The sequence below is a fragment of the Micropterus salmoides genome, unplaced genomic scaffold, assembly GCF_014851395.1.
Source record: "Micropterus salmoides isolate LMB-PRFRI ecotype aquatic unplaced genomic scaffold, ASM1485139v1 Ms_hic_scaffold_7, whole genome shotgun sequence".
In the NCBI taxonomy this organism is placed as follows: Eukaryota; Metazoa; Chordata; class Actinopteri; order Centrarchiformes; family Centrarchidae; genus Micropterus; species Micropterus salmoides.
In genome coordinates, this window is record NW_024044459.1 from 28,300,416 (window position 1) to 28,328,413 (window position 27,998).

Sequence of the window (27,998 nt, forward strand, 5' to 3'; positions counted from 1 at the left end):
ATTTCAATGGATGCTGGATGGATGGATAGACGGATTTACACACTAAAACACTGTAAAACACACACACACACATAAATGTATAGCAGTCGAGATACTGTGTACACATTTATTAGGCAAGTGAGTCTTTTGACCATATCATCATTTTTACGCATACTTTCCAACTCCAAGCTGTATAAAGCTGAATGCATATTGGATTTAAGCATATCAGATGCTGTGTAACGACGGAGGGTGTGGTCTAAGAAGATAATTATATAATAATAATTATTAGGCAGCTTCATTGCCTCAGGTAAAATGGATCAAGGAAAGAGATTTAACTGACACTGTCAAAAATTGTAAAATGCCTTTCAGATGGATGGAACACTCTTGAATTAGCTAAACTTTTGTGGCATTACTAGCAAACAATCAAACGTTTTGTTGACAATAGTAAACTGGGGCGCAAAGAGCGCATTCTTAGGCCACACCTTCCCTCATTACAAATACACATCACCTGATATTCTTAAATCCAACAAGCATTCTACTTTATAAAGCTTGGAGTTGGAAAATATGCATAAAAATGATAATATGGTCAAAAGACTCACTTGCCTAATAATTCCCACACCATAACACCCACCAATGCACACACACATGCACTCCAAACATCTCCTTACACTTTAACTGCAGTAAAATTTGAATCTTTCAGCCTGGCATGATAGTGCTCCAGTCGTTGGTGCACATAAATGCAAGTGGCCAGCAGAGCAGGCAGGTTCGTCATGGGTGCAGAGGATGGTACCTCCAGGGCCCTATTCTGCAAACGGTCCAGCATGGCAAACGCTGCCCTGCCACACGCCTCCACAAAGCTGGATCGCACCTCCAGGAGAGAGCTATCCCTGCACGCTGCAGCCAAGGGTAGTAAAGAATCGAGCTCAGTCATGATTGCTCCACAGAACTGAGGGAATAGAGAAAGCAAAGACAAGACAAGATGATCTCAATAACAGAGGGAAAATCTGTCAGTAAGAGGAAAAACAGAAAAAAAACATCAGAAAAAGACCTCATTAGATATAAATAATGGAACATTTGTGAGGAGACATCAGAATGACAAGGATTCAAGACTGAGCAAGTGAGTATTACACATGCATTTTTCTCTAACATTGTGCAAGCTGAAAAGCAAACATCAGTGCAAATGTAGAATACAGATGTCTAAAGACATACCCTCCACATAAACTTTGCTGCTGAACATGCCTAATTGGTATCAGGTCAAATAAAACCTTTACTTCTGAGGATACATCAGCACTTGTCTAATTTTATAACAGCATGAATCATGTTAACCACATTCAAACAGAAATGTTACAGTACATACAGAAGGAAGAGGTGGGAAGTCAGACGTGCTGAGAGGAAAGAAAAATAAAAGGTCAGGCAAAGGTGAGAGTGAGGAATGGAGAGAGAGCTGTTTCAGCAATGTAAAAGACCTACATCTTATTCTATAACCAGCCAGAGCAACAAGCAAAACCTATCTCGTTTATCCACATTTGTCCTGGTGAGAGGCCCATGGGGACAGGGCTGCCTACACCTTTCGCTCTCCAGGGGCTGGGAGACTGGCTGATCCAGGGGCTTTAAAATGGTTGAGTGTGTGTGCTTGCTGAGGCACAGATAAGCAGTCTGGGTCTTTAAATCTTTAATGTTTTTAATTATTACAATGACAGCATTGTGTCAATCAGCATGGTTTAGTATACGGATACTTCATTCTTCATCTAATGAAACAATTACATAAGCATGCCACTAGACTAAGTCAGTTTGAACTTATTGGAAGTTGATGACAGGAAACGTTAATGTGTGCGTTAGGATGGTGTAGTGCTAGTTGCCAAGTCATGGACAAAATAAATGCATAGCATGCCTATACTTTAGTGTAATAATCTGTGTAGTATGTATTCTGCATGCTCTTTAAAAAGCACCATGTGCCTTTTACTGCAGAGAACAAGACACACACAGCACACCTTGACACCACTGCCTATACTACCTCATGTGTTTCCTCTTGACATCATATTGAGAACGGTGAAAGATGATCAGGTATATGCCAAGGAGTCACATATGTTTGTCAGTTCACCTCCAAATTTACACATCTATACATGTGAGTTATGAGTCAGGCAGATTCTTAAAAAACATTAAAACAAAGCAAATTTCAGAATCAGAATCAGATTTATTTGCCAGGTATGTGTACACATACGAGGAATTTGATTCAGGATTGTACATTGCTCACTATGTGCTTACTCATACATCATAAATTTCCCATATTCCCTGGAGCTACCAAGTCAGGTCACATGGAGTGGGGAAAAAATCACCATACATCAGAAAACCTGAGTGTATTATCTGCTCCTAGAATCACACACTCTATTATATGACTTACTATAGAGGCTGACTGGGAAGTTCGACATTCTGTCAGATCAGGGCTCCAGCGTGTGTACACAATTGACAATCACACAATCTCTTTACACAATTTTCTCCTTAAAAGCTTCCAGTGAGGTTAAAAGGCCTGGGAACAATGTCCGTTTGGACAATTAAGTCAATATCTGACTGCATGTAGTCATTAGGAGCTTAGCTTTGAGAGAGAGAAAGCAGAGGCAAGCACAACACTCAGCATTACCATGGTGATGGAGAGGCCCCGGAGAAGCATCTGATGCACATACAGTGTTGGCATGAACCCAAACACACACATACTGAACAGACAGTCTCCCTCACATGCGCAGTCACACAAAAACAAACCACACACATGCTTCCACGTTGAAGTCAGACAGAAACCTTAACTAGCTCGGATCAAAGCCTGGAATCCCACCAGGACTATTGCAGCAAGGTGAAAGAGATTGTATAAAGTTTTTAAGTGCTGTGCTGTGTTTGTGTGCGCAGAATTTGGAGTAGACAGACAAGCGGAGAAGTGAACATGGAGGTGAGGGCTGCGGTGAAGAGTGAATACAGAAAAGGCACTTCTGTTGCTATAATAGAGAGCCAGCAACTAGGTTAAAATGGCCCACCCAAACAAGGAAAGCTCAGTTCCAGGTTCTGACAGGAGGCCGAGTTCCCACTGTTGAATGAAGGGCATTTGGCATTCAGCACACAACTGACTGCCAATGATAAAAAAGTACACTATCTAAAGCACTCTGATGGATGAACAGTATCATCACAGCCTGCATACGTATGGTAATACAGACAGTGAAGTGGGCTTGCATGAAAAAAAAGTGAGGATTGAGGTAAGAACATATGAATATAAATGTGTGAAATATTGATCCATCATAAAGCCTTTGAACTGGCCATATTTCATGCTTATAGTCTTGTATAGTAATTTGCTCTCTGCTCAAACACTAGGGCATGTGTCAAAAAAGGGCAGCGGGGGGAAAAATATATATATAATATCTAACAGTCTCGTCTTGGATGTCTGTCTGGCACGGTGTTATTGAATGCAAATGCATGCATGTATAACCTTTGGGTTGAAAGGCTCTCATCTTTGAAGCGTTGACCTACACATAAATATGTTGTACAGGTCCTGAGCACAGACAAATTCTGACTCTCGTTAGCAATGAGACCCACAAATACAGTCAGTGTATAAGGGTTAGAGGAGACGGGGGGGGGAGGAAAGGTGAGGCAGTAATGATATGAGTCTGTACAGTGCAAAGGAGAGAAGCAGTAGAGTTTGAGGAGGAGGGAGGAATTTGAGTTGGAGAAAGTTTCAGGGGGAAAAGTTGTCCAGCAACAATAAAATAGTCATTAAGACAAGAGAAAGAAAAAACTGAAAAGTGAGATTTTAAATGAAATAAGTATACAGAAGTCCAGCCCCCAACATTGGAGAACCTTTGTGGAGTTTGACACTAAGCCTGGTCTCACATCAGAGACACTGGTCTTCCTCCTGAGAAAAGTCAATCTCTGGTATCTACTTCACCTCTCCTTGCCATTTCCCAGGCCCTCTCTTCTCATCCCTTCTCTCTCACTATCCCTTCTTTATCCTGCTCTCTACCTTAGTCTCTTTGCCTTTGTGATACATCCTTCTATCATCTGTATACCCCATACTTTCCCCTTTTTAACACCTTTCTCTACACACCATCTAGCCCTCATAATATCACCCATACTAGTTCTCTGCGTTTCCTCCTGCCTCTCTTTTGTCCTTAGAGTCCTCCCCTCAAGTACTACTGATGACTCTTCCCAAGGCCCTTTCTCATCCAGGGTGTCAACTGTGTCAGGCCCAAATCATCTGGGCTTTCTATTATAGAAGGTTCTTTCCGCTGGGGCTACAATAACCATTAATCTCCCTGCCTCTGGGTGATGTATGTAGACCTGCAGCCTACCTACTAGCCAGGTAGTAATAAAGGAGGATGAACATGCTCATGCACAGGGTGAGGATTGGCAAGTTGGGGGTTTATGCATAAGTTCATTATACATATAATTAATGATATAAACCATTTTCTCCAATACATAATGCTTTCCTTAATATGTGTGTGTATGTATTTGTAGTAAGACTTATGGAGCACTTGTGCAAGTTTTCACAGGATGTTGTGACATAAAATGTATCTAACAACACTGATGACAAACATCTGTTGACGCATTCCAACTATGATCTCACAGCTCTAGTAAGATGCTTCACTGTCACTTTCATGTTGCATCATTCATAAATCCTCTCCAGGCTATAGACTTATTGTGCTTCTAGTTGTGCTAGTGGCTATTTACAGAGTGTTGTGTCTTTCTTTAGAAAAGCATCTTTGGGAATTCTATACTATCTGTGGGCACTGTGAAGAGAACAGCTTAAAGCACAATTTAATTTCAATTGTTGAACAAAGTCATAAATCAGTGATAAAAACGTCATATAGGTTTTGTGGCATGAAATGCTGCAAAATAAGGTGGAGTAGGTGTCTTAATTAAGAAAGCTCCACACCATAATAGTCACATTGTTACCCATTTAAAAAGATCAAAGTCACACCTTAATGTAATTACTAGTGAAAATCAGATTATAATTGTGAATATGAACACATCTTGATAACACTACAAAGTAATAGTTTACTGTTAACTGACTGATTTCAGACTTGTGATGGAAATCCCACATTAAAATATTAACTCAGATCAGCAATGTAGAAATTAAAAAAGGAAAGCTAATGCACTTTCCTGATAGCAAAAAAAAAACAGTTGGATGTGTGGACTCTGCAATGTTGACTTTGCAATTGACTTTGTTGCTAAGTTGTAAGTTAACAAGCTTGCAAACTCTAGCTAACAAGAAAGGTGTGGCTGTCTTTCTAGGAAGCAATCTTAAAGAGACTTTTACCAGATTCCTTAGTCCAATAACATTTTTTACCATCAAATCTGCATTTTGATGGTTTATCAGCATTTTTGAAAACCTGCCAATCAATCTAGAAGCAATAGCACGCACCAATAATGAGTTTTTTGTTTTGGTAGCCCACCACTTTGTTTACATTAGGATTACAGATTGTGCCTTTGAGGGGAAAGCTGTCAAACATGTATCCCTCTTTTTGTTTTTATAACTTGCAAGACGATCCAGTTTTGAGGCTAGTCACTGTGAAGCTCCCAGACAGACGTGGTTGATGTTGACCCACATGTCAATAATTGTCAAAAGTGCATTTGTCTGTTTATGACTCCATTCTTTTCCTTCTCATCTCTCATCTCTAACTCAAGTATACTTTATAAGGAATCTTACAAAAAAAGAGTGAAGCCACCACTGATAAAAAGCAATGGATAACTATGCTCGAAGAGTATTGTTAATCAATAGTGACAAACCAATTGTCAATCCATTCTATCTACAACCCCAGTTCCAATTAAGTTGGGACGTTGTGTAAAACATAAATACAAACAGAATACAACGATTTGCAAATCCTTTTCAATCTATGTTCAATTGAATACACCACAAAGACAAGAAATTTAATGTTCAAACTGATAAACTTTATTGTTTTTTGCAAATATTCACTCACTTTGACTTTGATGCCTGCAACACGTTCCAAAAAAGCTGGGACAGGGGCATGTTTACCACTGTGTTACATCACCTTTCCTTTTAACAACACTCAATAAGCGTTTGGGAACTGTGGTCACTAATTGTTGAAGCTTTGTAGGTGGAATTCTTTCCCATTCTCGCTTGATGTACAACTTCAGTTGCTCAACAGACCGGGATATCTGTTGTCATATTTTGCGCTTCATAATGCGCCACACATTTTAAATGGGAGACAGGTCTGGACTGCAGGCAGGCTAGTCTAGTACCCGCACTCTTTTACCACGAAGCCACGCTGTTGTAACACGTGCAGAATGTGGCTTGGCATTGTCTTGCTGAAATAAACAGGGACGTCCCTGAAAAAGACGTTGCTTGGATGGCAGCATATGTTGCTCCAAAACCTGTATGTACCTTTCAGCATTAATAGTACACAGATGTGCAAGTTACCCATGCCATGGGCACTAACACACCCCCATACCATCACAGATGCTGGCTTTTGAACTTTGCGCTGATAGCAATCTGGATGGCCCTTTTCCTCTTTGGCCCGGAGGACACGATGTCCATAATTTCCCAAACCAATTTGAAACGTGGACTTGTCAGACCACAGCACACTTTTCCACTTTGCGTTAGTCCATCTCAGATGAGCTCAGGACCAGAGAAGCCGGCGGCGTCCAACTTGCACTTGTTGATGTAGCGACAAACTGTGTTAACTGACAATGGTTTTCTGAAGTGTTTCTGAGCCCATGTGGTAATATCCTTTACACTTTTTAATGTAGTGCCGCCTGAGGGATTGAAGGTTACGGGCATTCAATGTTGGTTTTCGGCCTTGCTGCTTCCGTGCAGAGATTTCTCCAGATTCTCTGAATCTTTTGATGATATTATGGACCATAGATGATGAAATCCCCAAATTCCTTGCAATTGTACGTTGAGAAACTGTTGGGCTATTTGCTCACGCAGTTGTTCACAAAGTGGTGAACCTCGCCCCATCCTTGCTTGTGAATGACTGAACCTTTCAGGGATGCTCCTTTTATACCCAGTCATGACACTCACCTGTTTTCTAATTAACTTGTTCACCTGTGGAATGTTCCAAACAGGTGTTTTTTGAGCATTCCTCAACTTTCCCAGTCTTTTGTTGCTCCTGTCCCAGCTTTTTTGGAACGTGTTGCAGGCATCAAATTCAAAGTGAGTGAATATTTGCAAAAAACAATAAAGTTTATCAGTTTGAACATTAAATATCTTGTCTTTGTAGTGTATTAAATTTAATATAGGTTGAAAAGTATTTGCAAATGAATGTATTCTGGTTTTATTTACGTTTTACACAATGTCCCAACTTCATTGGAATTGGGGTTGTAAAACCAGGAGTACCTTGGCTATCATTTTGGGAGTCTCCCTCTCTGAGTAGGTGTAGAAGGAATCTTCTCTGAGATATGTGTTGCCGGCAGTGATGGCGGTGTGTCCAGTAGTGTGGCTCAGGGTGACAGAGGTGTGTCCTGCAGAATGTAAGGCCTCTTCCTGCTGTAGACTCTTGGCACAAACATCATCCAGCACCACTTTAACACAATGTGCCATGTGAGGGACCAGTCCTCTATATGCTGATCTCCACTCAAACTCCAAAACCTGTGCCTGCAAAATAGGAGACAACAGTCAATTACTGTCTGAAAGCTGAAGGAAACATTTCACCTGTTGTTCCTCTCTGCAGTTTTGTAACGACAGAAAAAGATAAATGCCTGAATGACACTGAACAGTTGTAATTTACAAAGGAGCACATACAAAAGTCTCACCTCTGGTGTGTGGGAAAATGTTTCTGCTGTGGATTTTTTGCCATCAGTTGTCGTGTCTGAATCCTCTCTACTCTTTTTCAAGATGCCTAAATAACCAATAAAGGTTTTAATACAAACAATGTAATGTAATGTAATACATCTTAAAAGACATTAAACAGTATCTTTGCCTGGTGAAGCTCTCAAATCACGACACTGAATTTTCACCGGGGACCAACAATGATACAGAAACTCGTGAGATATCCCGATTCAAAAATGAAAAGCTATGTGGTGGGATGCTGTAGCATCTTTCACATCTATGCATTATTTAGCATGAATATTTCCATATCACTCATTATATACTGTATCATATTATGATACAGCTTGACTGAATGCCAAGTGCGGTGACATGAAAGCAACCGTGTATGACTCAAAGCCAGATATGGCTCACGCTGCTCCCATCCTTCCCCCACTATCCAAAAGGGACACAGAGACCAGAGAAAAACTGTATGTCTCAGAGGGAGCAGAAAAAGGCAGTAAATGCTAATGGCTTTACAAGTCTAAATGTGGGGCTTAGATTTGATTTGAACTCAGATAGCATCAACCAAATATGTGGTAATTCCATGAGGGGAGATTGTGTGGATGTGTGGGGAGACGGGGGAGAGTAAGGGGGTGAAGACAAGTGTACAAGATGTTGGGTTGGGTTGCAATTAAAAACCATGAACATCAAGGCCACAGTTTCCTAATCAGAAGGCGAAGAGTGAGACCCCAGGCGAGGCAATTTAGCCGAACAAGACCGCATGGAATGGAAGAAGGAGGAAGCAGCAAGCACATCACTTTTTGACCTTTAAGCCCATCTGATGAATTTCTGGTAATTAAGCCGTTTGATTGCCTGGAATTAATGATTTGGATAACTGCCCTTTAAAGGCTGTTTACCTCTCTGTAAATTGAGCCTTTCTGCAAGTCTTGTTTTTGTAAATGTAACCTTTATGGAAATTACTCCATGCACCAAAAGCTTTCATTTAACATCTCTGCGGCGGCAGTTCAAAGGGGAGAAAGGAAAATTATACTAAAGGCTTATATAACACCCGAGATAATTTCCTACTAAAATAACATTTCTTCAGACACAAGCAGACTTCCAGCTAGAACATGCAACAATATCTGTGTGTGATATGTGGGCGTATAACTGGACTGTTTATGCCTGGTACCCAGAGTTTTTAGAAATACTGAGATCATAAGGCCCCCCCCCCCCCCCCACCGCCCAATTTAACCCCACGACACTCATAGAAAAAGGTATGTATTTTTCTAATTATTTGGATTATTTGATCTATCTATTTGATCATTTTAAGTGTACTCTAACTCCCTTTTTGATAGTTTAAATGCTGCTTCAGAACCTTCTCCACACTGTCAATTTGTTGACCTAAAAATATGATATTTGATCTAAAAAATATTGAATCAGCCATTAAATATCTGCCATGTGTAATTTTTTTATTGTAAAATGTAAAATGTACAGTAGGTTAGAACATGACCTCGGTAATCTCAGAGGGAGATTACGTGTTTAATATGAATATATGTGTGTATTTTGGGGGGATGGAGTTGTACCTTTTACACAGGGAGTCTCTCCTGCACAATCAATGAAGGTCATGTTAGTGACCAGCTCCTTCACAATCCTCTCAAACCCCAGCAGGGTGCAGGCCAGCTGGGTTAAAGCCCTCAGCTGGTGGGAGGTCAAACTGAAGCTCCTATTTTTCATTGGAAGCTCCATTGGCACTGTAAAGAGGGGGAAAAATAAATAAACAGCGCACATGCTTGTGAATATATGACTTACAGAAAGATAGAGGAGTGAAAGCTGTATTACAGTTTATAGTTCAGTAAAGGAGTAAACAATTTCATGACAATAGGTTTTCTACCACACCTACCAACCTGCATGCAATCATCAGAAAACACCCCCCTCCTCAAGTCTTGCCTTGCACGGCACCTCTTATAAATATCGACCCATTCATGTTTTCCCAATACACAGCATAAACAAAGAGACAGTAAAAAATATGCAAAACTTTGCTCCACGAGAAGTCACACATGCACATCCTTCTCTCTCGGCGCAAAACTTTTCTCCCCCTAACCCGCCGATGACCCCCTCAGCAAATATGGATTTCCCATTTTGGAGGCTGCCAAAGCCATCACCCGGGGGATGTTCCGCATTAAGCTGGAGAATGGGCGGCTGGGAGATGCGTTGCCATACTCCCAGACACATGCACAAATACTTTTGTGTGTCCGCTTAAATGAGCTCCTCCACTGCAAAGGCATTTGGGAATGGATGAGCTCAGTATTAGCCTTCACTCTGAAAGCACAGAGATGATTGAGCATTGAGAAGGGAAGGAAGAGGGGGACCCTTTTCCAATAATTGTAACATTATTGCCTCTGGATCTTAATGTGATTTTGCTATATTGTTAAACAAAATCTGACAATATGACAACACACTGTCCCCAAGGATGCCTGGTTTAATCATGCATGAGGTTTGACTCTCTGTGTGTGTAGGCATGTGTGTATGTTTACACGAGTGTTTATGAGTGAGAGTCGATAAGTTTTTGTGTGCTTGTGTCTGTCGGATGTGCACACGTGTGTTTGTGTGCATGTAATGCAGGTCATTATGAATAACTTGATTTGTAGAAGACACTTTCACACACATTTGCACATGTCAGTCTTGCAGGATAATTACCACACTGCAACCAGACTCTGTGGTCACCATGGAAAATATTCTGACCTCAAGTTTGTTTGTGTTTGCAATGTATACATGTATTTATGTGCAGGTTTGTGCGCACACATGTATGAAATCACATGAGAATAGCTGTGTAATTATTTAGTGTGTGTTTGTGTGTGCATGCATTTGTGTGTATGTGTAATTAAGCTGCAAGGGTCTGCAGCTCGGCAGCTCCTCTGTAATGGGGTCCAGTGGGAGTTTGTGCTAGAGAGACCACCTCGTACTGCATGTGTACATGCGTGACCTGGCTGACACCCACGTGTAAGCCACGTTCTCCAGCTTGCACATACATGCACGCACCAACAACCATGTCTATTTCTGAAGTCACCAGTGAATCAACACAGCTTTCCATGCCTCAGCGCTGGGGCAAACTAAAGTTGTCAACAACTCAAGAGTAAACAATTTAAACCGGATGAGACAGGGACCCATTAGAGAGAGAGCCACTGGATTGTCTAAAAAGCTTTCACTACAAATCCCCACATTCTCTCGGGCATTCATCTAGCACCCATTAATCACCACTTCATCTGGAGCATCACCTTTGCCAGAGCATCATATCTGTCTCCTTCATTCCCAACCACTCATTCCCTCAACATGTGACCCTATAACCGTTTTACTTGCTCACTAAGTCACACTCTAAGTAGTCGCACATGACCTTGATGTTTAGCAATGCTCTGCCTCAGCCTCTCATTGAGCTCTGCCGCCCAGGCTATATAGGTATTTATAGTCGTCTCCCTAGCCAAATAGCCCTATAGCCATAGCAGTCTAGTACACAGCCATCTAAACCTCATTATACCTTTGTCACAACAGTGAGGCCAAATGGAGGCTCTCATAGCTGGTTGATGGAGAGGGTGTGCTTAAAAGCACCCAGGTGTGTCATATAGCACAGTGCATAGCATGTCTCATTGAGTAGAACGCAGAAGGGCACTAGCAGGCAGAAGAGTTCAACCAAAGGTCAGTGAACTGAGAATCAATAAGGGAGGTCTGGTGCTGAAAGCTGGTGCTAAAAGCAAAAATTATATGTTTCTATAAGACCACCTCCACATGACATTACAGTAAGGATGTTCCTATAAACAAAAAGAAAATCAATGGTTAGCCATATTACTTTGATAACCATATAAGCAGAATGCATCTTACCAGAAGCATATGTCAGGCAATATGTCATTCAATAAATTGTGTGAAACAGAAAACAGAGTGTGGAGGGAGTGGCTTTATGTTTCATATAAGCAGGAACATTGTATAAAAATTGTCTGAAAATACCAAACTCTGCAAGTCTGTAGTGGCCAGTTTCAGTTTGTAGCTTTTAACAATGACAACAATGTAACACAAAAGGAAAATAACAAACAGAGCAGGTATTTTTGGCGGGCCATCAGTCTCCTCGTCTGTCTCTCCTGTGGTTTCCACCAACAGCTCCACAGCGCGCTCTCTCTCTCTCTCTCTCTCTCTCTCTCTCTCTCTCTCTCTCTCTCTCTCTCTCTCTCTCTCTCTCTCTCTCTCTCTCTCTCTCTCTCTCTCTCTCTCTCTCTCTCTCTCTCTCTCTCTCTCTCTCTCTCTCTCTCATATACACACACACACTGCTCTTGACTGGCAAGGAAAAGAGAGAGAGGAGGAGATCTAGGGGAAGGGAAAGGGGTGGTGGTAAGGGATGAAAACATGGGGAAGAGGGGGAGGGGAAGAGAGGGAGGGGCGGGATAAGGGAATTCCCTTAGCAGTTGTTATTGATTCCGGTGTTTACGGGCGAATAGTTTAGTGCCGTTTACAAAACAGAACAGATGCAGCCAGTGAGCAAAAAGGTAAACAATTGCTGTGTGGCGTGCTGCCAAATCCCCAGTCTGATGTATTAAACTCACAGTGAAGAGCATTTCCCCTTTGGCTGCACTTATTGCCACTTCATTTCCTCTTCGCTCACATATACACACACTCCGTCTTGCCATCTCTCCCCTTCTCTGTGTCTCTCTCTTTCTCTCTTGTTCCCACGTTTATCTGACAGAGAAAAAAAGGTGGAGAAGGGCATAGGGCGCTTTTTGCCGTCTGGCTATTTTCTGTCCTCCTCTGACCCAGGAGGCCTAGTTCTTCCAAACAGAGCCATTAGTAGGGGGAATTGCATGTGTCTGACATGGCCGAAAACCAATTATTAGACACTTTCTACCAAATGATGCCCAAGTCTTTGGGGAATGGGCAATCATGCAATAATTTAGCCACTGATTTAATTTCTCTCCAGCAGAGCATCTCTCCCTCTCTCATCCTCAGTCCCTCATTTTCCTCTCTTTCTCTGTCTCTCTGTAGTGTAAATCAGACCATCAGAGAGGTGGTCTGCCTCTCTCTTACTACATTACCCGACTGGCCTCCAGTCTCTTATCATGTGATCACAATATGTGAAGATGAGCTTTCTGTGTTTGTGCAGATGTGTGTGTTGTACAACACCCTCTACAGGTGATGCTAGCATTTGGTTTCATTATATCCAGAGAGATAAGGAAGGAGGGATTTTATAAGGCAATTTTAGCACATGCTCTACATACAAAACGCACATAACAGAATTATCCTGATTTTTTAAAAAAGTGCAAAGTAATTTGTTCGTATCTCTGCTTTTGTTAACATTCTTAAAACTGCATTTTGGACGAGTTGAAGTTGCCTAAGAGCTTCTGTGCGTAGGCCTGAAAAGAGACTTTTACAATAGTTGGAAATAAAAGCATGGATCAGCCTTTTGACATCTGTACATCAATAATTTTTTCAGATGGTAAAAGAGTGATGTGATGTGACTGCTAAAAGTTATATCCAAGTCCAGAGTAAATCCAAATTTCTGGCCTGGCTCTATATTTCAATGGAGAGTCGAAGCAGCAGAATCAGGGATATTGTCTTGACAGTTCTATTTAGGCATGTGTTAATATCAGATAACAAAGCCTCAAGCCAGGCCACAGACGTCAGATAATCCACACACTAATTTTTTCATTTTCAAACCTTAGTATTTTTCAGCCCCAACAGATAGAGCCACTAAATGTGGGTGGTGATGGCGCAGTGGATAAGACTGTGCCTTTGATGTGAAAGACCCAGGTTCCCACTGTGACCTATCCACCAATGTGTCCCTGAGCAAGACACTTAACCCCTAGTTGCTCCAGAGGCGTGTGACCTCTGACATGTATAGCAATTGTAAGTCACTTTGGATAAAAGTGTCAGCTAAATGAATAAATGTAAATAATTAAGTCATAACATATGCAGTGGTACTGTAAACAGATTTTGACGTGTAAAGTTGGCACACATCCCTTTTAAACAGAAGCATATAGACTGAATCGAAGGGGACCAAGTATTGACCCTTGTGGAACTCCATAAGGCAAAGTCCATCATCCAATGAAAGAATTAAATTTAAAACTGTAAAAGAAGTAGTGCTACGAGCAGAGCAGCAGCAGTGAAAACAAAGTCCCACGGGAAAACCAGACATGATTCAACACAACTCTTTAGCAAGTCTCTTCTGCAGTGGCCACTGTGTGCAGCATGTTGTCTGGGCTCCTCATTGAAACAGATGTTAACCAACATACCCAGAGACTTCAATATCAAAATTGGCTGGTCCACCAATGTTGTGTCTGTGTCTGTGTGTGTATTTGTGTACCACTTCATTCTTATCATGGGGCTTTGCTCTTGGGGTGTAACGCTTAGGCTGTTGAGCACTTCTGTTTCTTTTTGTGCCCGTAGTTTGTGTGTATCCGTGCCTTCTTGTGTGTTTATAGGGTGTCAAGTAGGGTCATGTGGGTGCCTAGGGGCATGTCTGTGCATATATGTGTGTGTATGTGTGGAGGGTATGAGCCACTGTGGACCACCCGCTAGGCCCTGTGACAGCTGGGGTCCTCTTCGTCAGTTGCGGCCCACTGCTCACACAGACAGCGTTATTATGGGAGGCCTCCTGCTGTGATTCACTCTGACACATGCACGCAGACATACGTGCACACAAACTACACATGCCTTGGTCTCTTGTGGCCCTTTCCTTGGGTGCTGTCCAACCAGGCCACAGCAGGGGCCACCTGCCCTTCACAGAAGGGGAAAGTAGAATTTGATATCTCAATTAAGTTGCCTTGCAAAGAAGGACTAGTCGTGATGGGGATGTTTCTGGAGGTGATAGAGAAGCAAGGCTAACCTTCCTCTGCTTTATGCTCTTTTTCCCACTGTGTCTGTTTTTGTTTCTGTCTTTCTTTGTGGTGAATATTGCATTCACAGTGAGATAGGGGTTAAGATTTCTCTGGCTTTCTCCATGTACTTGAACCAAGTAGCCTGAGTGAAGAACACAGAGGAATGTATTGTCTTGATGCGCGCATTTCATTAAAACCCACTTGTTTAGTGCCCTTGTTCCCATTATTATTTTCAAGCCCTCTGCGAATCACACTGACTCTTCATCACGAAGTGCTGGCTGCTCTCAATAAGCAAGCCATTTTTGTCTGGGCTTTCTCAATAGAAGGTGCCAGGAAAATGTTCGTATCCTTGAGCTTTTCAAGAGTGATACACAAAAGCCATTGTGACCACTTGGAGGAAATGGGGGGAAAAAAATAAATGGCAAGCATAATACACATTCTCAAGGGCCATGAAACATATTCTCCTCTGTGATTTCATTGGAGCCATGATTTAGAGGAAATGACATAGTGACACAAACTTACACGTAAACACAACCAGAGAGTTAAGACCCAGCTCTTCTCATTAAGATGAGTATACAACCAGTTGCTCTGTGTGGTTACTTTCTTAAACAAGACCTGCTCATGGTTTACAAGGACAGGAAGGGAGCGGCATAAAAAAGCATCATCCATAAACTGGAAGCATCACGCAAACACACATGCTCACATGTACACAGACACACACAAACCCTTCTACCTTGCCCATAATTACACGGCAGCATGCAGGTGCACATCCCGGGCTGACAGTGTGTATCAACTCAGGCAGAGATATGATCTAGTGAGGAGCTGCTCTTAATAAATATTAACAAATGCCATTCCCAAGTAGCCTCAATCCCCACAAGCACCTCAAATGCCAGTCTGAGCCTCAGCCTAGCTATCTCACGTCGCTACAGAACCTCTCTCCCCACTGAATAGGCTGCTGTGCTTTCTCTAGGAAAGAGTTCAAAGAGCCAGAAAGGGCGAGGAGGGGCGTAGCGGCGGGGGTGAATGTGCTTACTATACATGTTCTAACTGAATCCTGTTTTATCTATAGGGAGCTGCCAAAGTCGTCATATGGGGAAATTAGTAGAAGTGGAATTCAAATCAGTGCTATCAGAATGGGGCTGCACAGTGTTTGAACAGAATTCCACAACCCCGCCTTCACCCCTGTGGTTGATTGTTAGGGAATAAATTGTATGTGTGCATGCAGCAAAGGAAGGAAATCTTTTGATGTCCTACAAAAACATGGATCTTCTATGCATACGTATTAAAATTACTGATGCCATATGGAAATGTAATGATGCATTTTTAAAAGGGGGGTATTAAATGATGAAGCAATGAGCGTGCACATAAACATAGTAGCATCGACTAAAAAACAGAAATGTTCACATGACATGCTCAACGGTGACTGAAAATACACATGCACACATATATAACCACCTTTATACCCACACACACACATGCAAACATCAGGGCAAAAAGTAAACGTAAAAGTAGTAAAAGTGCTCCATAGCAAATGGTTTTTGCAGTGTTTATGAACTGGTGTCAGATGTATCTTTTAGCATGGAATCATTCTAACTTTGTCTAAAGGTTATGCAAATTCTGGTAACTTTTAACAGGACCAAAGAAGAAGAAGAAAAACCTAGCAGGGCTACATTGCTGAAAGAAAAAATGTGTGTCTCTATGGAGAAATACAAATGCAACTTTTTATTGTGGAAAATCATAAAAATGTAAACTGATGGCTGCCACGTATCTATCTATAGAGGAAATGTAGTGAAAAAATTTAAATTACAATACTTCAAAAATCCAGCACACATTGACATAAACACACACACAAACACACACAAACACGTGACATGCACATGCAGACTTGGCCCACCCACTCCCCTGCAGACTCAGTGAGGTGTGTTAGTAAGGTTTAAAGCCTGTATTGTTCCTGACCAGCCAACCTGTCTAGCACACTCCCCAGTCTCACTGCTCACCCCATTACACTTGGAAAACTACAGGAAAATGGGAAAAGACAAGAAAAGAAAAAGAGAGAGGAAGTGGACGCTGGAGAGATGAAGTACAAGGGGGGGGCTGAGACCTTTCACATTTGTCTAGGTACAATGTCAGAGCCTGCCTTTGAGTCGGTGGGGTTAAAAGAGAAGGCAGATCTCGCCGTGAACGCTGTTAAATGGTTCAGTGGTTTGACAGTGGCTGATGCTACAGACAGCGCTGCTCCCTTGGGAGCCTGCACAGTCTCCCAGGCATGGCTCTTATCAAAATATATCTACCGCCTGCCTCTACTGCAGAAATAAACAATAACACAGCAGGGAAGGAGGGAGAGATCTAAGGAGTCATTGGAAGCTTATGAAAATAGAATCACTTTTTTCCCCCTACCACTGTCATAATTGTCTTGACAATTATGGGCGTAGCATACAGTATAGACAGTAAAGTGTGAAAGCAGATTATGCATTAATGTTCAGGCTTTGGCTCATAAGGAGCCACGGGCGTTTGGGTGGTGAATATGTGGGTTCTCAAGATTTTTTGGGGGGACTTAAAAACGTGAACAAAACAAAACTGTAATCCCAGTTGTAGCCCTCAAAGCTGTGTTGTAGCTGATAGTCAAACACACACACACACACACACACACACACACACACACACACACACACACACACACACACACACATAAAAACCAGCACAGGCAAAACTGCTCCATTTTACCATCATTACACAGCACGGGTCCCCCGCTCCCTTTGGAGCCGTGTTCTGCCTCCGGTGCTACATTTGACGGTTTGTTGAGCGGCACGTAGGTGTGTAGCCTCTGCCGCGTTACGTGATCAAACAGCCCAACTGACGCATGGCCAATTATCCTGGCTGCCTCCTCTCATCTCACATTTAAGGAGAGGGAAAGTAAAAACCAGAGAGGGAGATGGAAAGAGAGAGATGGAGAGAGGGAGACAAAGACGCAGGCTGATGGTGTGTTTATCGAAGAATGGCAGATGTAAAAGCAATCTTCTCCACGTTCCACAGGGAAGCTGACATGTGCACCATTTTTGAAAAAGTAAACAATGGCTCACACACTTTACATTTTTTTATTGTGAATCTTTACCCTCAGCAAGCCGTAAATAGGCCAATATGAAACAAACAAAGAGAATATGGGGGGGGAATTAAGTATCAAAAGTGACACAGCGCGTGAAGGTCTGGGCTCTTCTCTTGTCTCAGTATATAACATCACTGCCTGTTTCATCACAGTGGCACATTCTGCATTTGTGGCAAATATTAAAAATACTTCTTCTTCAAAAAAAATTGGTGATGATGATTGTTGAACTTTGCTCTCCTGCACCACCTCTTTCTCAATCCTTTGTTGCTATCTCAACATGGCTGCATCACTGCTCAGATGTGAGAGGAAGGTTAAGATTAATCAGTTTCCCTTCACAACTGTAACATCATGAGGTTGTGTGAAGATGTTACTACTGCTCTGCTCTTATTATGTTTTAATAAACTTTAATTAGATTTTTCTTTTAATGGAATACCGTAAAGAGGACAGTAGAGCTGTGTTTATTGACACAAATCATTCTCCAAGATGGCACAGTTCATACTGGCTTAGGTTCAAGGTGAAGAAGCAAATTAACTGTAGCTTAAACACACAGTTAACAGACCCTGGATATGGCTTGGACCTTTCTTGGGGACAGGGCTCGTCACAGTCATAGATAAACTACGTGGTAAATAGTGTTTAGAAGTAGTTTCAAAGGAAGCCTTGGCCCTGGAAATGCTGCTCTTCTTTTTTTGTTGGTAAAGAGGAAAGTAAAGCCGACAGGAAACAGGGCAGTAAAAAGAAAGCAATTACAATGGGAACAGCAGTTACTGACAATCTCTTACAGAGGCCTTGGCTCTGGCTCAGATCACTACACACTACAGCTGGAAAGTAGGGGAGGGAGAGAGAAAATTGTTAGCCTTTATTGGGTAACAATAAGACGCGTGAGGAGAGGAAAGAAGGCAGAATGAGCAGAAAGAATAAAATAACTATAAGAAACAAAGAATATTTAAAAAGAACCACTTACCTACGGTTGCCCGGGACCTGGCTGAATATTTTTTGATCTTGCTGCTCAGCGTGGTATTGTCTCTCAGGGCCGTTTCACATTCTCTCTCCATCAGGGAGGCCAGTTCTCTGGCCACAGTGCTGAGGTATGCCGCATTAAGGAAACCCAGGATGGTCTGTGGTTCTGTTAGTCTTGAAAGGACATGGAGCTCCTCTGTGAGGGCTTGGGTCAAAGCTGGGACCACAGAGCGGAAGCCTGTAGCCAGTCTGTCAAAACCAGTCTCACCAATTGGGCTTGAGCTCAGGGCAGCGAGCAGAAGATCCAGCACAGACTGGCTTCTCAGGTTCTGGATAATCAAAATCAAAATAATATATCACTGTAAAATACTGTATCATATTGGTACAGCAAGTTCACAATATGGATTTGGAATTTAAGAAAACAACAATATACTGTAGTTCATGACTAAACTATGGTGACATAGTGAACATATATGTTTAAACATAAAGTTTATTCACACATTTTTATTATTGCCTTTTCACAATTTTACCACACCTGGTAATGTTTGAACACCTCAGACTCTGGGTAAAGAAAGAGCAGCTGTTGCAGACAGTGGACCTGTTCAGGGATGGACAAACTGGAAATATGTATGGGTCCACGATACTCTGGGCTGCGGGAAGACAGTCGGTCCAGCAGGTGGCGACGCAGCCAGAGACGCACATGATCCCACGCCTCTTGGATCTTACAGAAATAAGTGCAAAAATACAGTGATAATTAACAACAAGACATTGAGACGGTAACAGAATAATAATCTTTTGCAGTGAACAATGCTATTAATCAGGTATACAGCAAGTATAAGCAGGTAAGTTTATCTTTATTTTAGCATATACTTAAGTGCTGAATAATACATTAGATTAAAGGATAGGGTCAGTTTTTTAAGCTTGTCTTAAAACAATATTCACATGCCCATATGTTTATTTAAAGTGCTGTGGGTCGCTTTAATCATTCATCCTGTCCAAACTGGCCACAAAGAGATCCCTTTCTAAAGCAATGTCAATGTAAATGATGGGGGACAAAATCCACAATCATTGTTCTGTTCAAAAATTTATTCCAAAATTCTGCTGAAAATTCACAGTTTTTGTGATTATCCCTCCACTGCATCTCAGCAAGGAAACACTCGGACTCACTCTGGAAACATAAAGAGGGCCAACTTTGTAAGTTAACGACTTGATTTGACTAACTCAGACTGCTAAAGCCTCATGTTAGCTTCAGTTGAACTTTTGAAATCATTTTCACACAGAACAATTGTATATTTTTCCTCCATTACTTTTGAATATTGCTTGAGAAAAGTATCTCTTTGTGGCCAGTATGGAGAGTAGAAACAATTACAATGACCAGTAATGCTTGCATATACATATTAACATGTGAGTATTGTTTTAAGACTTGAAAGATGTGAATCTATCCTTTAACCAATTCACTAATTAAACATCGTAAGGGATCACTGAACTGAATCAAAAAATCGTACAGTATATTACCTCTAATGAAGCATCATCTCTGACTGTATGTAACAAGTGGATAGTGGAAGCAGTCACTTGAGGATGAAGAGAGGAGGATGAAGAAGACGAAGGGGTGCAAGGAAAGCAGACACCACACTGGGAAGACATATTCAGCAGTAGTTGAAGTGTCACCTCCTCTTTCCCCTCCTCTTCAGACCTCAGGTACTGGTTCTGGGTGGAAAAGAGTTGGAATGGAGAAGGATGAAACTGAAGTTAGGAGCAGTGGACAATGCAGTACAAATAGCCACATTACAACATTGCAGAACTGACGCTTCAAGTCAGAATATGTATGGTCCTCATATAAAAGTTGTGAAAATATTTTGCAGCCAAACCCATTTACTATGTACAAGGCTGTCTTCTTACATCTGAGGTCTTGACATGTTAATAAACACTTGTGCAGATCAACATAGAGTTAATGGTAATGTTAATAACAGAATGTGCCATTAAGTGGGAAATTGAGGATCCTCAGCAAATCAGGGCAAATTGATAAAATCGTCATGATCGACATAACCACTATCAGTTTTCTAGATTTTCCGGTTTTAGTTGTATTATCTGTGAAATATGTTAAACAAATAGTACTGTTGTTATCATCACAACCATCAGTCAGTGTATATAATATAATAATAACCCCGATGTATTACCAAAGCTCTGAAGAAGTCCATGAGCTCTTGATGTCCTGTGGCAACAGGCCTGAAACTGTTGTGTGTTCTGAGATTGAACCACTGCAGGCACTCTGTAGGGCTCAGCGGACGCTCCCCTGTCCGGGAGTCTCCCATTTTGGCCTGGACCTCCTTCAGCTGCTGTTCAATGCTGAGTAAAAGGGAGATACATTGTGTAAGTCTGGTAGCAAAGGAACGTGAAACAGTATACATTACGAAGCTCACAGCACACTAAGAGTTAAGTACTCAGCAGAATAAATTTTAAACCACATTTAGTCTCAACATGACAGCATTTCTTGTTAAAGACGGGCTGTTTTTATCTTATGACAACAGTTTGGATTAGAGTTGGTCCATCTGATATTCCCCTACATGCCAGCACACTGCAAACATGTTCCTGTTAATGTAAACTACTCCCTTATACAGTCTGGATTGTCCGGAGGTGTTTGCCTGTCAAGGTCTGCTGGGACAGTGTCTTCATTTTGAAAGGACACTGTCAAGACATTAAGTTGCTGCTGCACCACAAACACACAGAAACAATATACAAAACCAGCCACATTACAGTCATACAAACACATAGACATCATATTTAAGATGCACATGGACCTACACACCGCATCACATTTGGCTCTCCCTCGCTCTCATTCAGTGTCCGTACCGTGAGAAGGCAGACACCGAAGCATCAACAGTAATGAACACAGACATTGATATATCAGTGTGTGAGTGTGTGCTAAGCATCTGGTGTGAAGTGGTGGTACAGGCTTCGGCAGGCATCTGAGACACACTTGCCGTCTCACGTCTTATTCTTCCCCTTGACACACACACACACACACACCACACACACACACACACACACACAGCTCTTTTGATTTTAACAGACTGCATCAGCTATTCCGTTTCCCCTTTAATATGACAGATTAGAAATGACATCTTTGGGCTCGACATGTTTAGTCATTTCCATGCAAATCAATGCATATATATTTGGCCATGTAAGGCAGTGTGTGAGTATGTGTGTGTGTGAGTGTGTATGTGCGTGTACGCTGGCATACCTGCATAATTAAACATGTTATGGTGTTGTGAACGCTGCTGCTGTGTTGACTGTGTGTTCCTGTGCTTATACGTGTGTTTGTATGTGGTAGTGCATACAGTAAAAGTAGGGCTAAAATGATTAATCAGAAAATTGATTGGTTGATCAACAGAAATCAATTAGGAAAAGAAAATCAAAAAAAATCTGATAATCTGATAATCAAATAATGGTGTATGGATATTTTAAATTTAGTTAAAATATCAAACCTTGATACTATTACTGTAACACTTTTGTATTTTTCAAACAAAATAAGTTATTTAATCAGTCACTTTGTGTCCCTGCAAACTTGACAATAAACATTTTATACGCTACTCGATTAATGAATATTAAAATAAATAATCAATGGATAATGAGAATATTAATTAGTTACAGACGTACATATCTGTCTTCCAAACTTGTGTGTGTGAATGTGTGTGTGTATGTGTGTGTGTTAGCATACATTGTACAGAGCCAAAGTGCCATTTCCCCATCAGACAGCTCATCCCCTACCGCAGGTCTATAAACTGCCTCCTGCCTGCTCCAGGGCCATGAACGCATCCAGATGTCTTACAACGGCAACACATTAAATAACCGTTCAATCTGACACACTTTCGTTTCAGAGGGGAAAAACGCAAGGGGATAAAATGTTATAGACTGTTACAAACCGCTATCCTCTAGGTTGAACACTATCATTCTCTCTCTTTAACTATCTCTTCCTCCCTCTCTTCTTCTTTAGGCAGACCAGATGATGCATCTCACTTTATTCTCTCGACGCCAACTTGCTGACTGACAGAAACCTTGATTATAAAGTGGGGTTTTTTGTGTGTTTGGAGTGATTTGATGCCAGGCGATATTTGTTACACAACTGCAGAACTATCAAACACTTCATTAAAGTAGGTCTACGTTGTGTTTGTTTTTCACCTTACTCTGTGTGTGTGTGTGTGTGTGTGTGTCTGTATCACTCTGCTCAACATTGTATAGGAAAGATATTGCCTTAACTTGTGAGACATTGTGTGAGTGTAACTATGCTTGCCCAAAGCTCACTAGCTGTAAAACACAGCTTCAGCAAGGTCACAGCATAACCAGCATGGCTCAGGGTTGCTGACGGCACACTGTGTAAAATTAATAGACACCACTTTAAACAAAACAAAGGACTGTTCAGATACGGGTTTGTTTGTGTGACCTCTGACTTTGCTTTCTCTAAGGAGAATATAGCAATGACTTTCTAAGAAAATGTGGTTCTGGATACAGTATACTTAAACTAACAACACTTTCCCTTTTTTTTTTAAAAGTCACTCAGGGTAGGCAAAATATATAGTGGAGAAATATGCGGGTAAATTCAAAAGTAAGACATTTTCTAAATGTGATTTTTAGCATAGATTTTTGTCATATGTCAAGTCTTGCAATGAAACCTTGCTGTCATTTAAATGGCAGCACAGAGCACTGTATGTGTGTTTATAGTACGTCATAAACATGGATGTTCGTTCTGGGCTCCACCCCAGGACTTCACATTGACAGCAGGTTTCAAATGGGCTTCCATCTGTAGCTCACTTTTCACCGACTCTCTGAAGTTCATTAAAAGCAGAAAATGTAAGTAGACTACACTGTGGATGTGAACTGTGTGGCTTTTCTCTTGTTACTCGGTTTTTTAATGGAATTGAGGTCGGATTAAGCTTCACAGGACATCCACCTTGATAACCTGGGACTCTGTGAGTGTTAGAACAGTCTCAGAGACTCAATTTTGCAATATGTGGACACGACAAAAGGAGATTGTTGACTTGAAGCCCATATGAGGCCATAGACTAAGACAGGCAGGAGAATGGGTTTTAGGCTTTATACTCTTTCTCTAGTTCCACTCTCCATCATCTCACTCTTGCCTTCACTCAACAAAACAATGTACTCTAATGGCTACAGCAACAGCACTTGCCTCTTCAGATACATTTTCAAGCCTTGCCTTCACAGTTTTTCTCACCCTATTTCCCTTCTTTCTTTTCTCTCACCTTGGAACTCTTTCCTTTCCTAATTTTCTTTTCTTTACTCTCGCCTTTCAATTACCCCTCCTTAGGGCCTTGTGCTGTAAGTTATAAAGTCAGTGTGGATGGTCTGTGTCATGAAGTCCATCCAGCTCTCCACAATGTTGCGACCTTTTGCCCGCCGGTGTAAAAGCTACCTGCAGCCTAATCAACTTGGCAGGATTAGCTCTGAACCTGATGACTTCCACCGCCAGCAGCTCAGACGCAGAGGAAAGAGACAGATAGAGAATTAGAGAAGAGGAAGGTAAAAATGGGTAGAAAACAGAGGAGTCACAGAAAATAAAACCATTCAACTTTCTGAGTAAAGACGACAATGGACAAACCCATAATGGCAAAAACGCCGGAACACAAGTCAACAAAAGACCCAGAGAATGAGAAAAGAGGCAGAGGAAACTAGGAGGAAAGGATTCTTTGGGCCTCTTGACAAACATGTCAATCATCATACCCTAACTGACACACACACATACAGACACACATGCACTTTCACTGCTGAAGTGAAATCTAATTGTTTTTCAGACCGGTCTAGCTTGACAGTCGACACCGCAACCACGCCAACCCCCCCCTCCAACCTTCACCACCGCCGAGAGAGAAAGGGAACAACCGGAGGTCTTTTATTAGATATGATGGCACATTTCACAGCTCCCTGACTTACAGAAACCCAATCCCGCGATTAGTCAGCGCTTTGACGTTATCTTAAGTTCCTTGTCAGAATTAATTTAGTGTGGGTGGGCTGCTGTGGGGCTGTCTGTCTGTTGCGCTCTGCTCCCCTCCGCTCGCCTACAGGAGGTGGGGGGTTGGAGGCAACGGGGGCAGGAAGATCCCTTTCAAATAAGCCCCAGCTCCAGTCAGTGCCAAACCAGCCGCCTGAGAACTAAATATCCCCTCCATCAAAGGGCCCCATTCTGCGAGGGGAAAAGGAGTGAATGGGCTTGAATGAACAGGCTGAAAACAGATCCTGTCCTGGCCCAGCCTGTCGCCCACTTAGTGCCCTCAGCTCTCAGTCCCCCAGCCCAGGCAATGATACCGGAGAACCGATACAGCTGATATACTAACTTAACACACGTGTCACGCACAGCTAAACACAAAATCAACTACATGCTGTAAGGATTACAGATGTGTATTTTTTGTTCATTAAAAAGGAACCTTGCATGTGGCAGCCAGTACTTGCACTTACACACACACACACACACACACACACACACACACACACACACACACACACAAGCGCGCACAGAGAATCAAATTTAAAAGTATTGATATTGTACCCTGATAACGATTGGCAGGCAACTAGTGAGAGCCATTTGCTTTGCCAGTGTGAAACTAGAGGCCTGTCTGCAGGTCTCCAAGCCTGTGCTGACACTTCATTAGAGGTCTTTTCCTGGTGGCCCACCACTCCTTGGCCCCACTCCCAACCCTGAACCGCGCCACTGTCCCAACTGATGAAAACTGATGGATTACAGCATTTCAATTTGGGGGAGCCAGCTCCGTTGTCAGCCTATCTTAATCTCCTACAATTAGGGAGCAGCTCTTAGGCAAATCTCTGACATCTGAGAACCGGGAGCAAGCCAGTCATTTTGACCCATAAACGGGTTGAAGACCTTCACGGGTGTGGGCAGCTCTGTTTCGTCCATCTCTCAGCTTCCCTTTCCTCCCCTCCACTTCCGTAATTTGTCCCAGCCGCTGATAAGTCAATTAGGCAGCAGGTGAGTGAGCCATGGATGTGTGTGTGGGGGGGGTTGTATCAGCAGGCCACCCTGCTTGAGGTGAAAGAGAGCCCTTGCAGGATTTTGTTTGCCTGGAAGTGTCCCAATAGTAAAAGGGCTGTCCTGAAGTAGTCTGGAAGGAAGTTTGCTGCAGTCTGACAAAGACATTGACCAGTGGTCCCCCACAGCGAGAGGAGGATTGCCTTATTTTTAGCCCCATTCTCCATTATCTGGACGCTTTGTTCTCATAATGGTTATCCCTCTCCCATCTGCAGGAACACAAAATAACCCTTTAATGCTTAGAAAGCAGAAAAATGGCCCGGCCTTCGGTAATAAGCCTTGAATTACCTACCCAAGGGTTTTCGTTTCAAGATGTGGAATCTTCAATTATTATGTTCCCATTTAGAAAGAGGAAGGAAAGAAAGAGAGAGAAGGGGAGGGAGACAGAGAGAGAGAGTGACGAAGGGATGAGACCCAGACACTAATGGTGCGAGAGTGAGGCTTTGTTCACTTGCTACATTTAGCCTGTCCTTCATCATCTGCCCTCAGCCTCACAACGCCACAAACGATAAAAGACCTGAAATATAGATTTCTCCTTTTCTTCTCCCCCCCCCATGTCTCTCTCTTTATCAGTCTATTTGTGCTCTCCAACTATCCCTACCATCATTGAAAGACATCTATATTTCAGTCTTCAGTGACAGAGTCTTCCATAACACACCATGACAAGAATGTTTCAGTAATTAAAGAAATTGAACCGCAGAGAAAGATTTTTCTTTCAGTTTATGTTGTCAAATATTTGACCCCAAATGTTAGAAACATTGTAAGATAATTCTTAAACTTTGACCATGCCCTCTTTATGAATCTCAATACAATAATATGAAATCAACTCAACCATGAACCCACTAAGAAGTAGAATGTAACTGGTCAGAATTATCCCTATGCGCTACCATGTGTTTCTAGGCTACAAAATCTTTGGTGTATTAGTTATATACTGTATATGACACAGCAGCATTATTTTTTATTTCTGCATTTCTGACTGCACAGTGACAGGGCTGTCATTGTCAGATTTTTCCCCTCTTCCGCAAATATGTCTGAATTTTACCAACTGGCTGCTCAGCTGTGGACATATTTACTTTAGTTTCAGAGTCCGTTATTACAGACTTTGGATTTAATTACTATATTTCAGATACAAGAACACACCTAGACTACTTATCTTTACTTTCATCCTCTGCACTGCTGCTACAGTGATACTTACCTGTCGTTACTACTGGCTCTGTTAGACATCTGTGTATAGGGAAGAAAAAAGACGGTTCCGGCAGAAAAAAACTAATTTCTGATAGTTGTGTTAACTCTCAACTTGACCATATAAAAAGTGGTTGGTAAACTGGACGTCTTCATTCAGGAGATCGATGTGATTGAACTTTGTGGAGCGATAGGGAGAAAGATAGAATGGCAGAGAGAGAGAAAGAGAAAGTTAAACAGACCAGCAAAAATATGGATGCATGTTTCAGCTTTTAATCATGATATCATATTTCAACCTTTGGAACAATGCTGGTATTGCTGCCATTATAAACAATCTTGTCAGTAATGCAGGTTGCTCCTCTCTTTAAAATTATCCATGCTAGTGTCTGCACATAGTTAGTATAAAATAAATCAGAGCTTGTTTTCTCACCTTCAGAGTAAGACATTTTTTGCCCTTAATCTTTGTACAGTATGAACAACTTCCAGAGATGGGAACATTTTCTGAGAAGTAATCTAAGCCATCAGAGTAAGCATGAAGCTTTATTTATGTTTTGTCAAAGGTTCTGTTTAACTTCTATTTCATGGTGCAAGTGCTGTGTTCTTGTACTAAACTGCGCATTCAATTGCACTCCACTCTCTCTCACTTCACCTGAGATCCAAAGAAAGAAAATGAAGGCCTCACCAGGAAATAATCCCTCAAAAACAGGCGGCTTTAAATACGTCATTGTCACTTTTGTGTGTTATTGGAGTGTCTTTGTCAGCTGGGACAGTAGTCTACTTAATTTCAATCTGGCTTTGACGTAATTTAAATTCTAAAAATGAAAATCAAGTGAAGGTGTTTGGGGGGCATGTGAAATTCAAAGAAAAGGGATAAAACTCTATTTGACAGAACTATTCCAATTTAAGATTAAAAAAGCCCAGGGGGCATTTTAAGTTGATGCATTTTCTACTCTGACTGACCTGTTGGCATTGAGATTGAGTTTCTCCTCTGTGTCTTTTAGGAGCTGTTCAAAGTCCAGCTCACTAGAAACCCCAGGAACCAGCAACTCCACAAAAGCATGGTCTTCTGGAAAATCCCCCGGCCACTCCATACTGCTCTGCAGGGAGAGAGACGGCCGTATA

At 41.9% G+C, this 27,998-nt stretch overlaps 1 protein-coding gene across 1 annotated transcript in view; it reads right to left on the reverse strand.

Annotated features, from left to right (window-relative positions):
* kiaa0825 (KIAA0825 ortholog) overlaps positions 1–27,998 on the reverse strand; it is a 123,134-nt gene that overhangs the window by 91,133 nt on the left and 4,003 nt on the right. Inside the window, exons 2-10 of the mRNA XM_038704328.1 lie at positions 27,837–27,973; positions 20,818–20,986; positions 20,156–20,347; positions 19,176–19,361; positions 18,645–18,969; positions 9,310–9,477; positions 7,732–7,817; positions 7,316–7,573; positions 648–925 (exon numbers count right to left, since the gene is read on the reverse strand). Of these exons, the coding sequence (XP_038560256.1) occupies positions 648–925; positions 7,316–7,573; positions 7,732–7,817; positions 9,310–9,477; positions 18,645–18,969; positions 19,176–19,361; positions 20,156–20,347; positions 20,818–20,986; positions 27,837–27,967 (1,793 nt within the window). The 5' untranslated portion in view covers positions 27,968–27,973. The remainder of the gene's footprint in view (positions 1–647; positions 926–7,315; positions 7,574–7,731; positions 7,818–9,309; positions 9,478–18,644; positions 18,970–19,175; positions 19,362–20,155; positions 20,348–20,817; positions 20,987–27,836; positions 27,974–27,998) is intronic.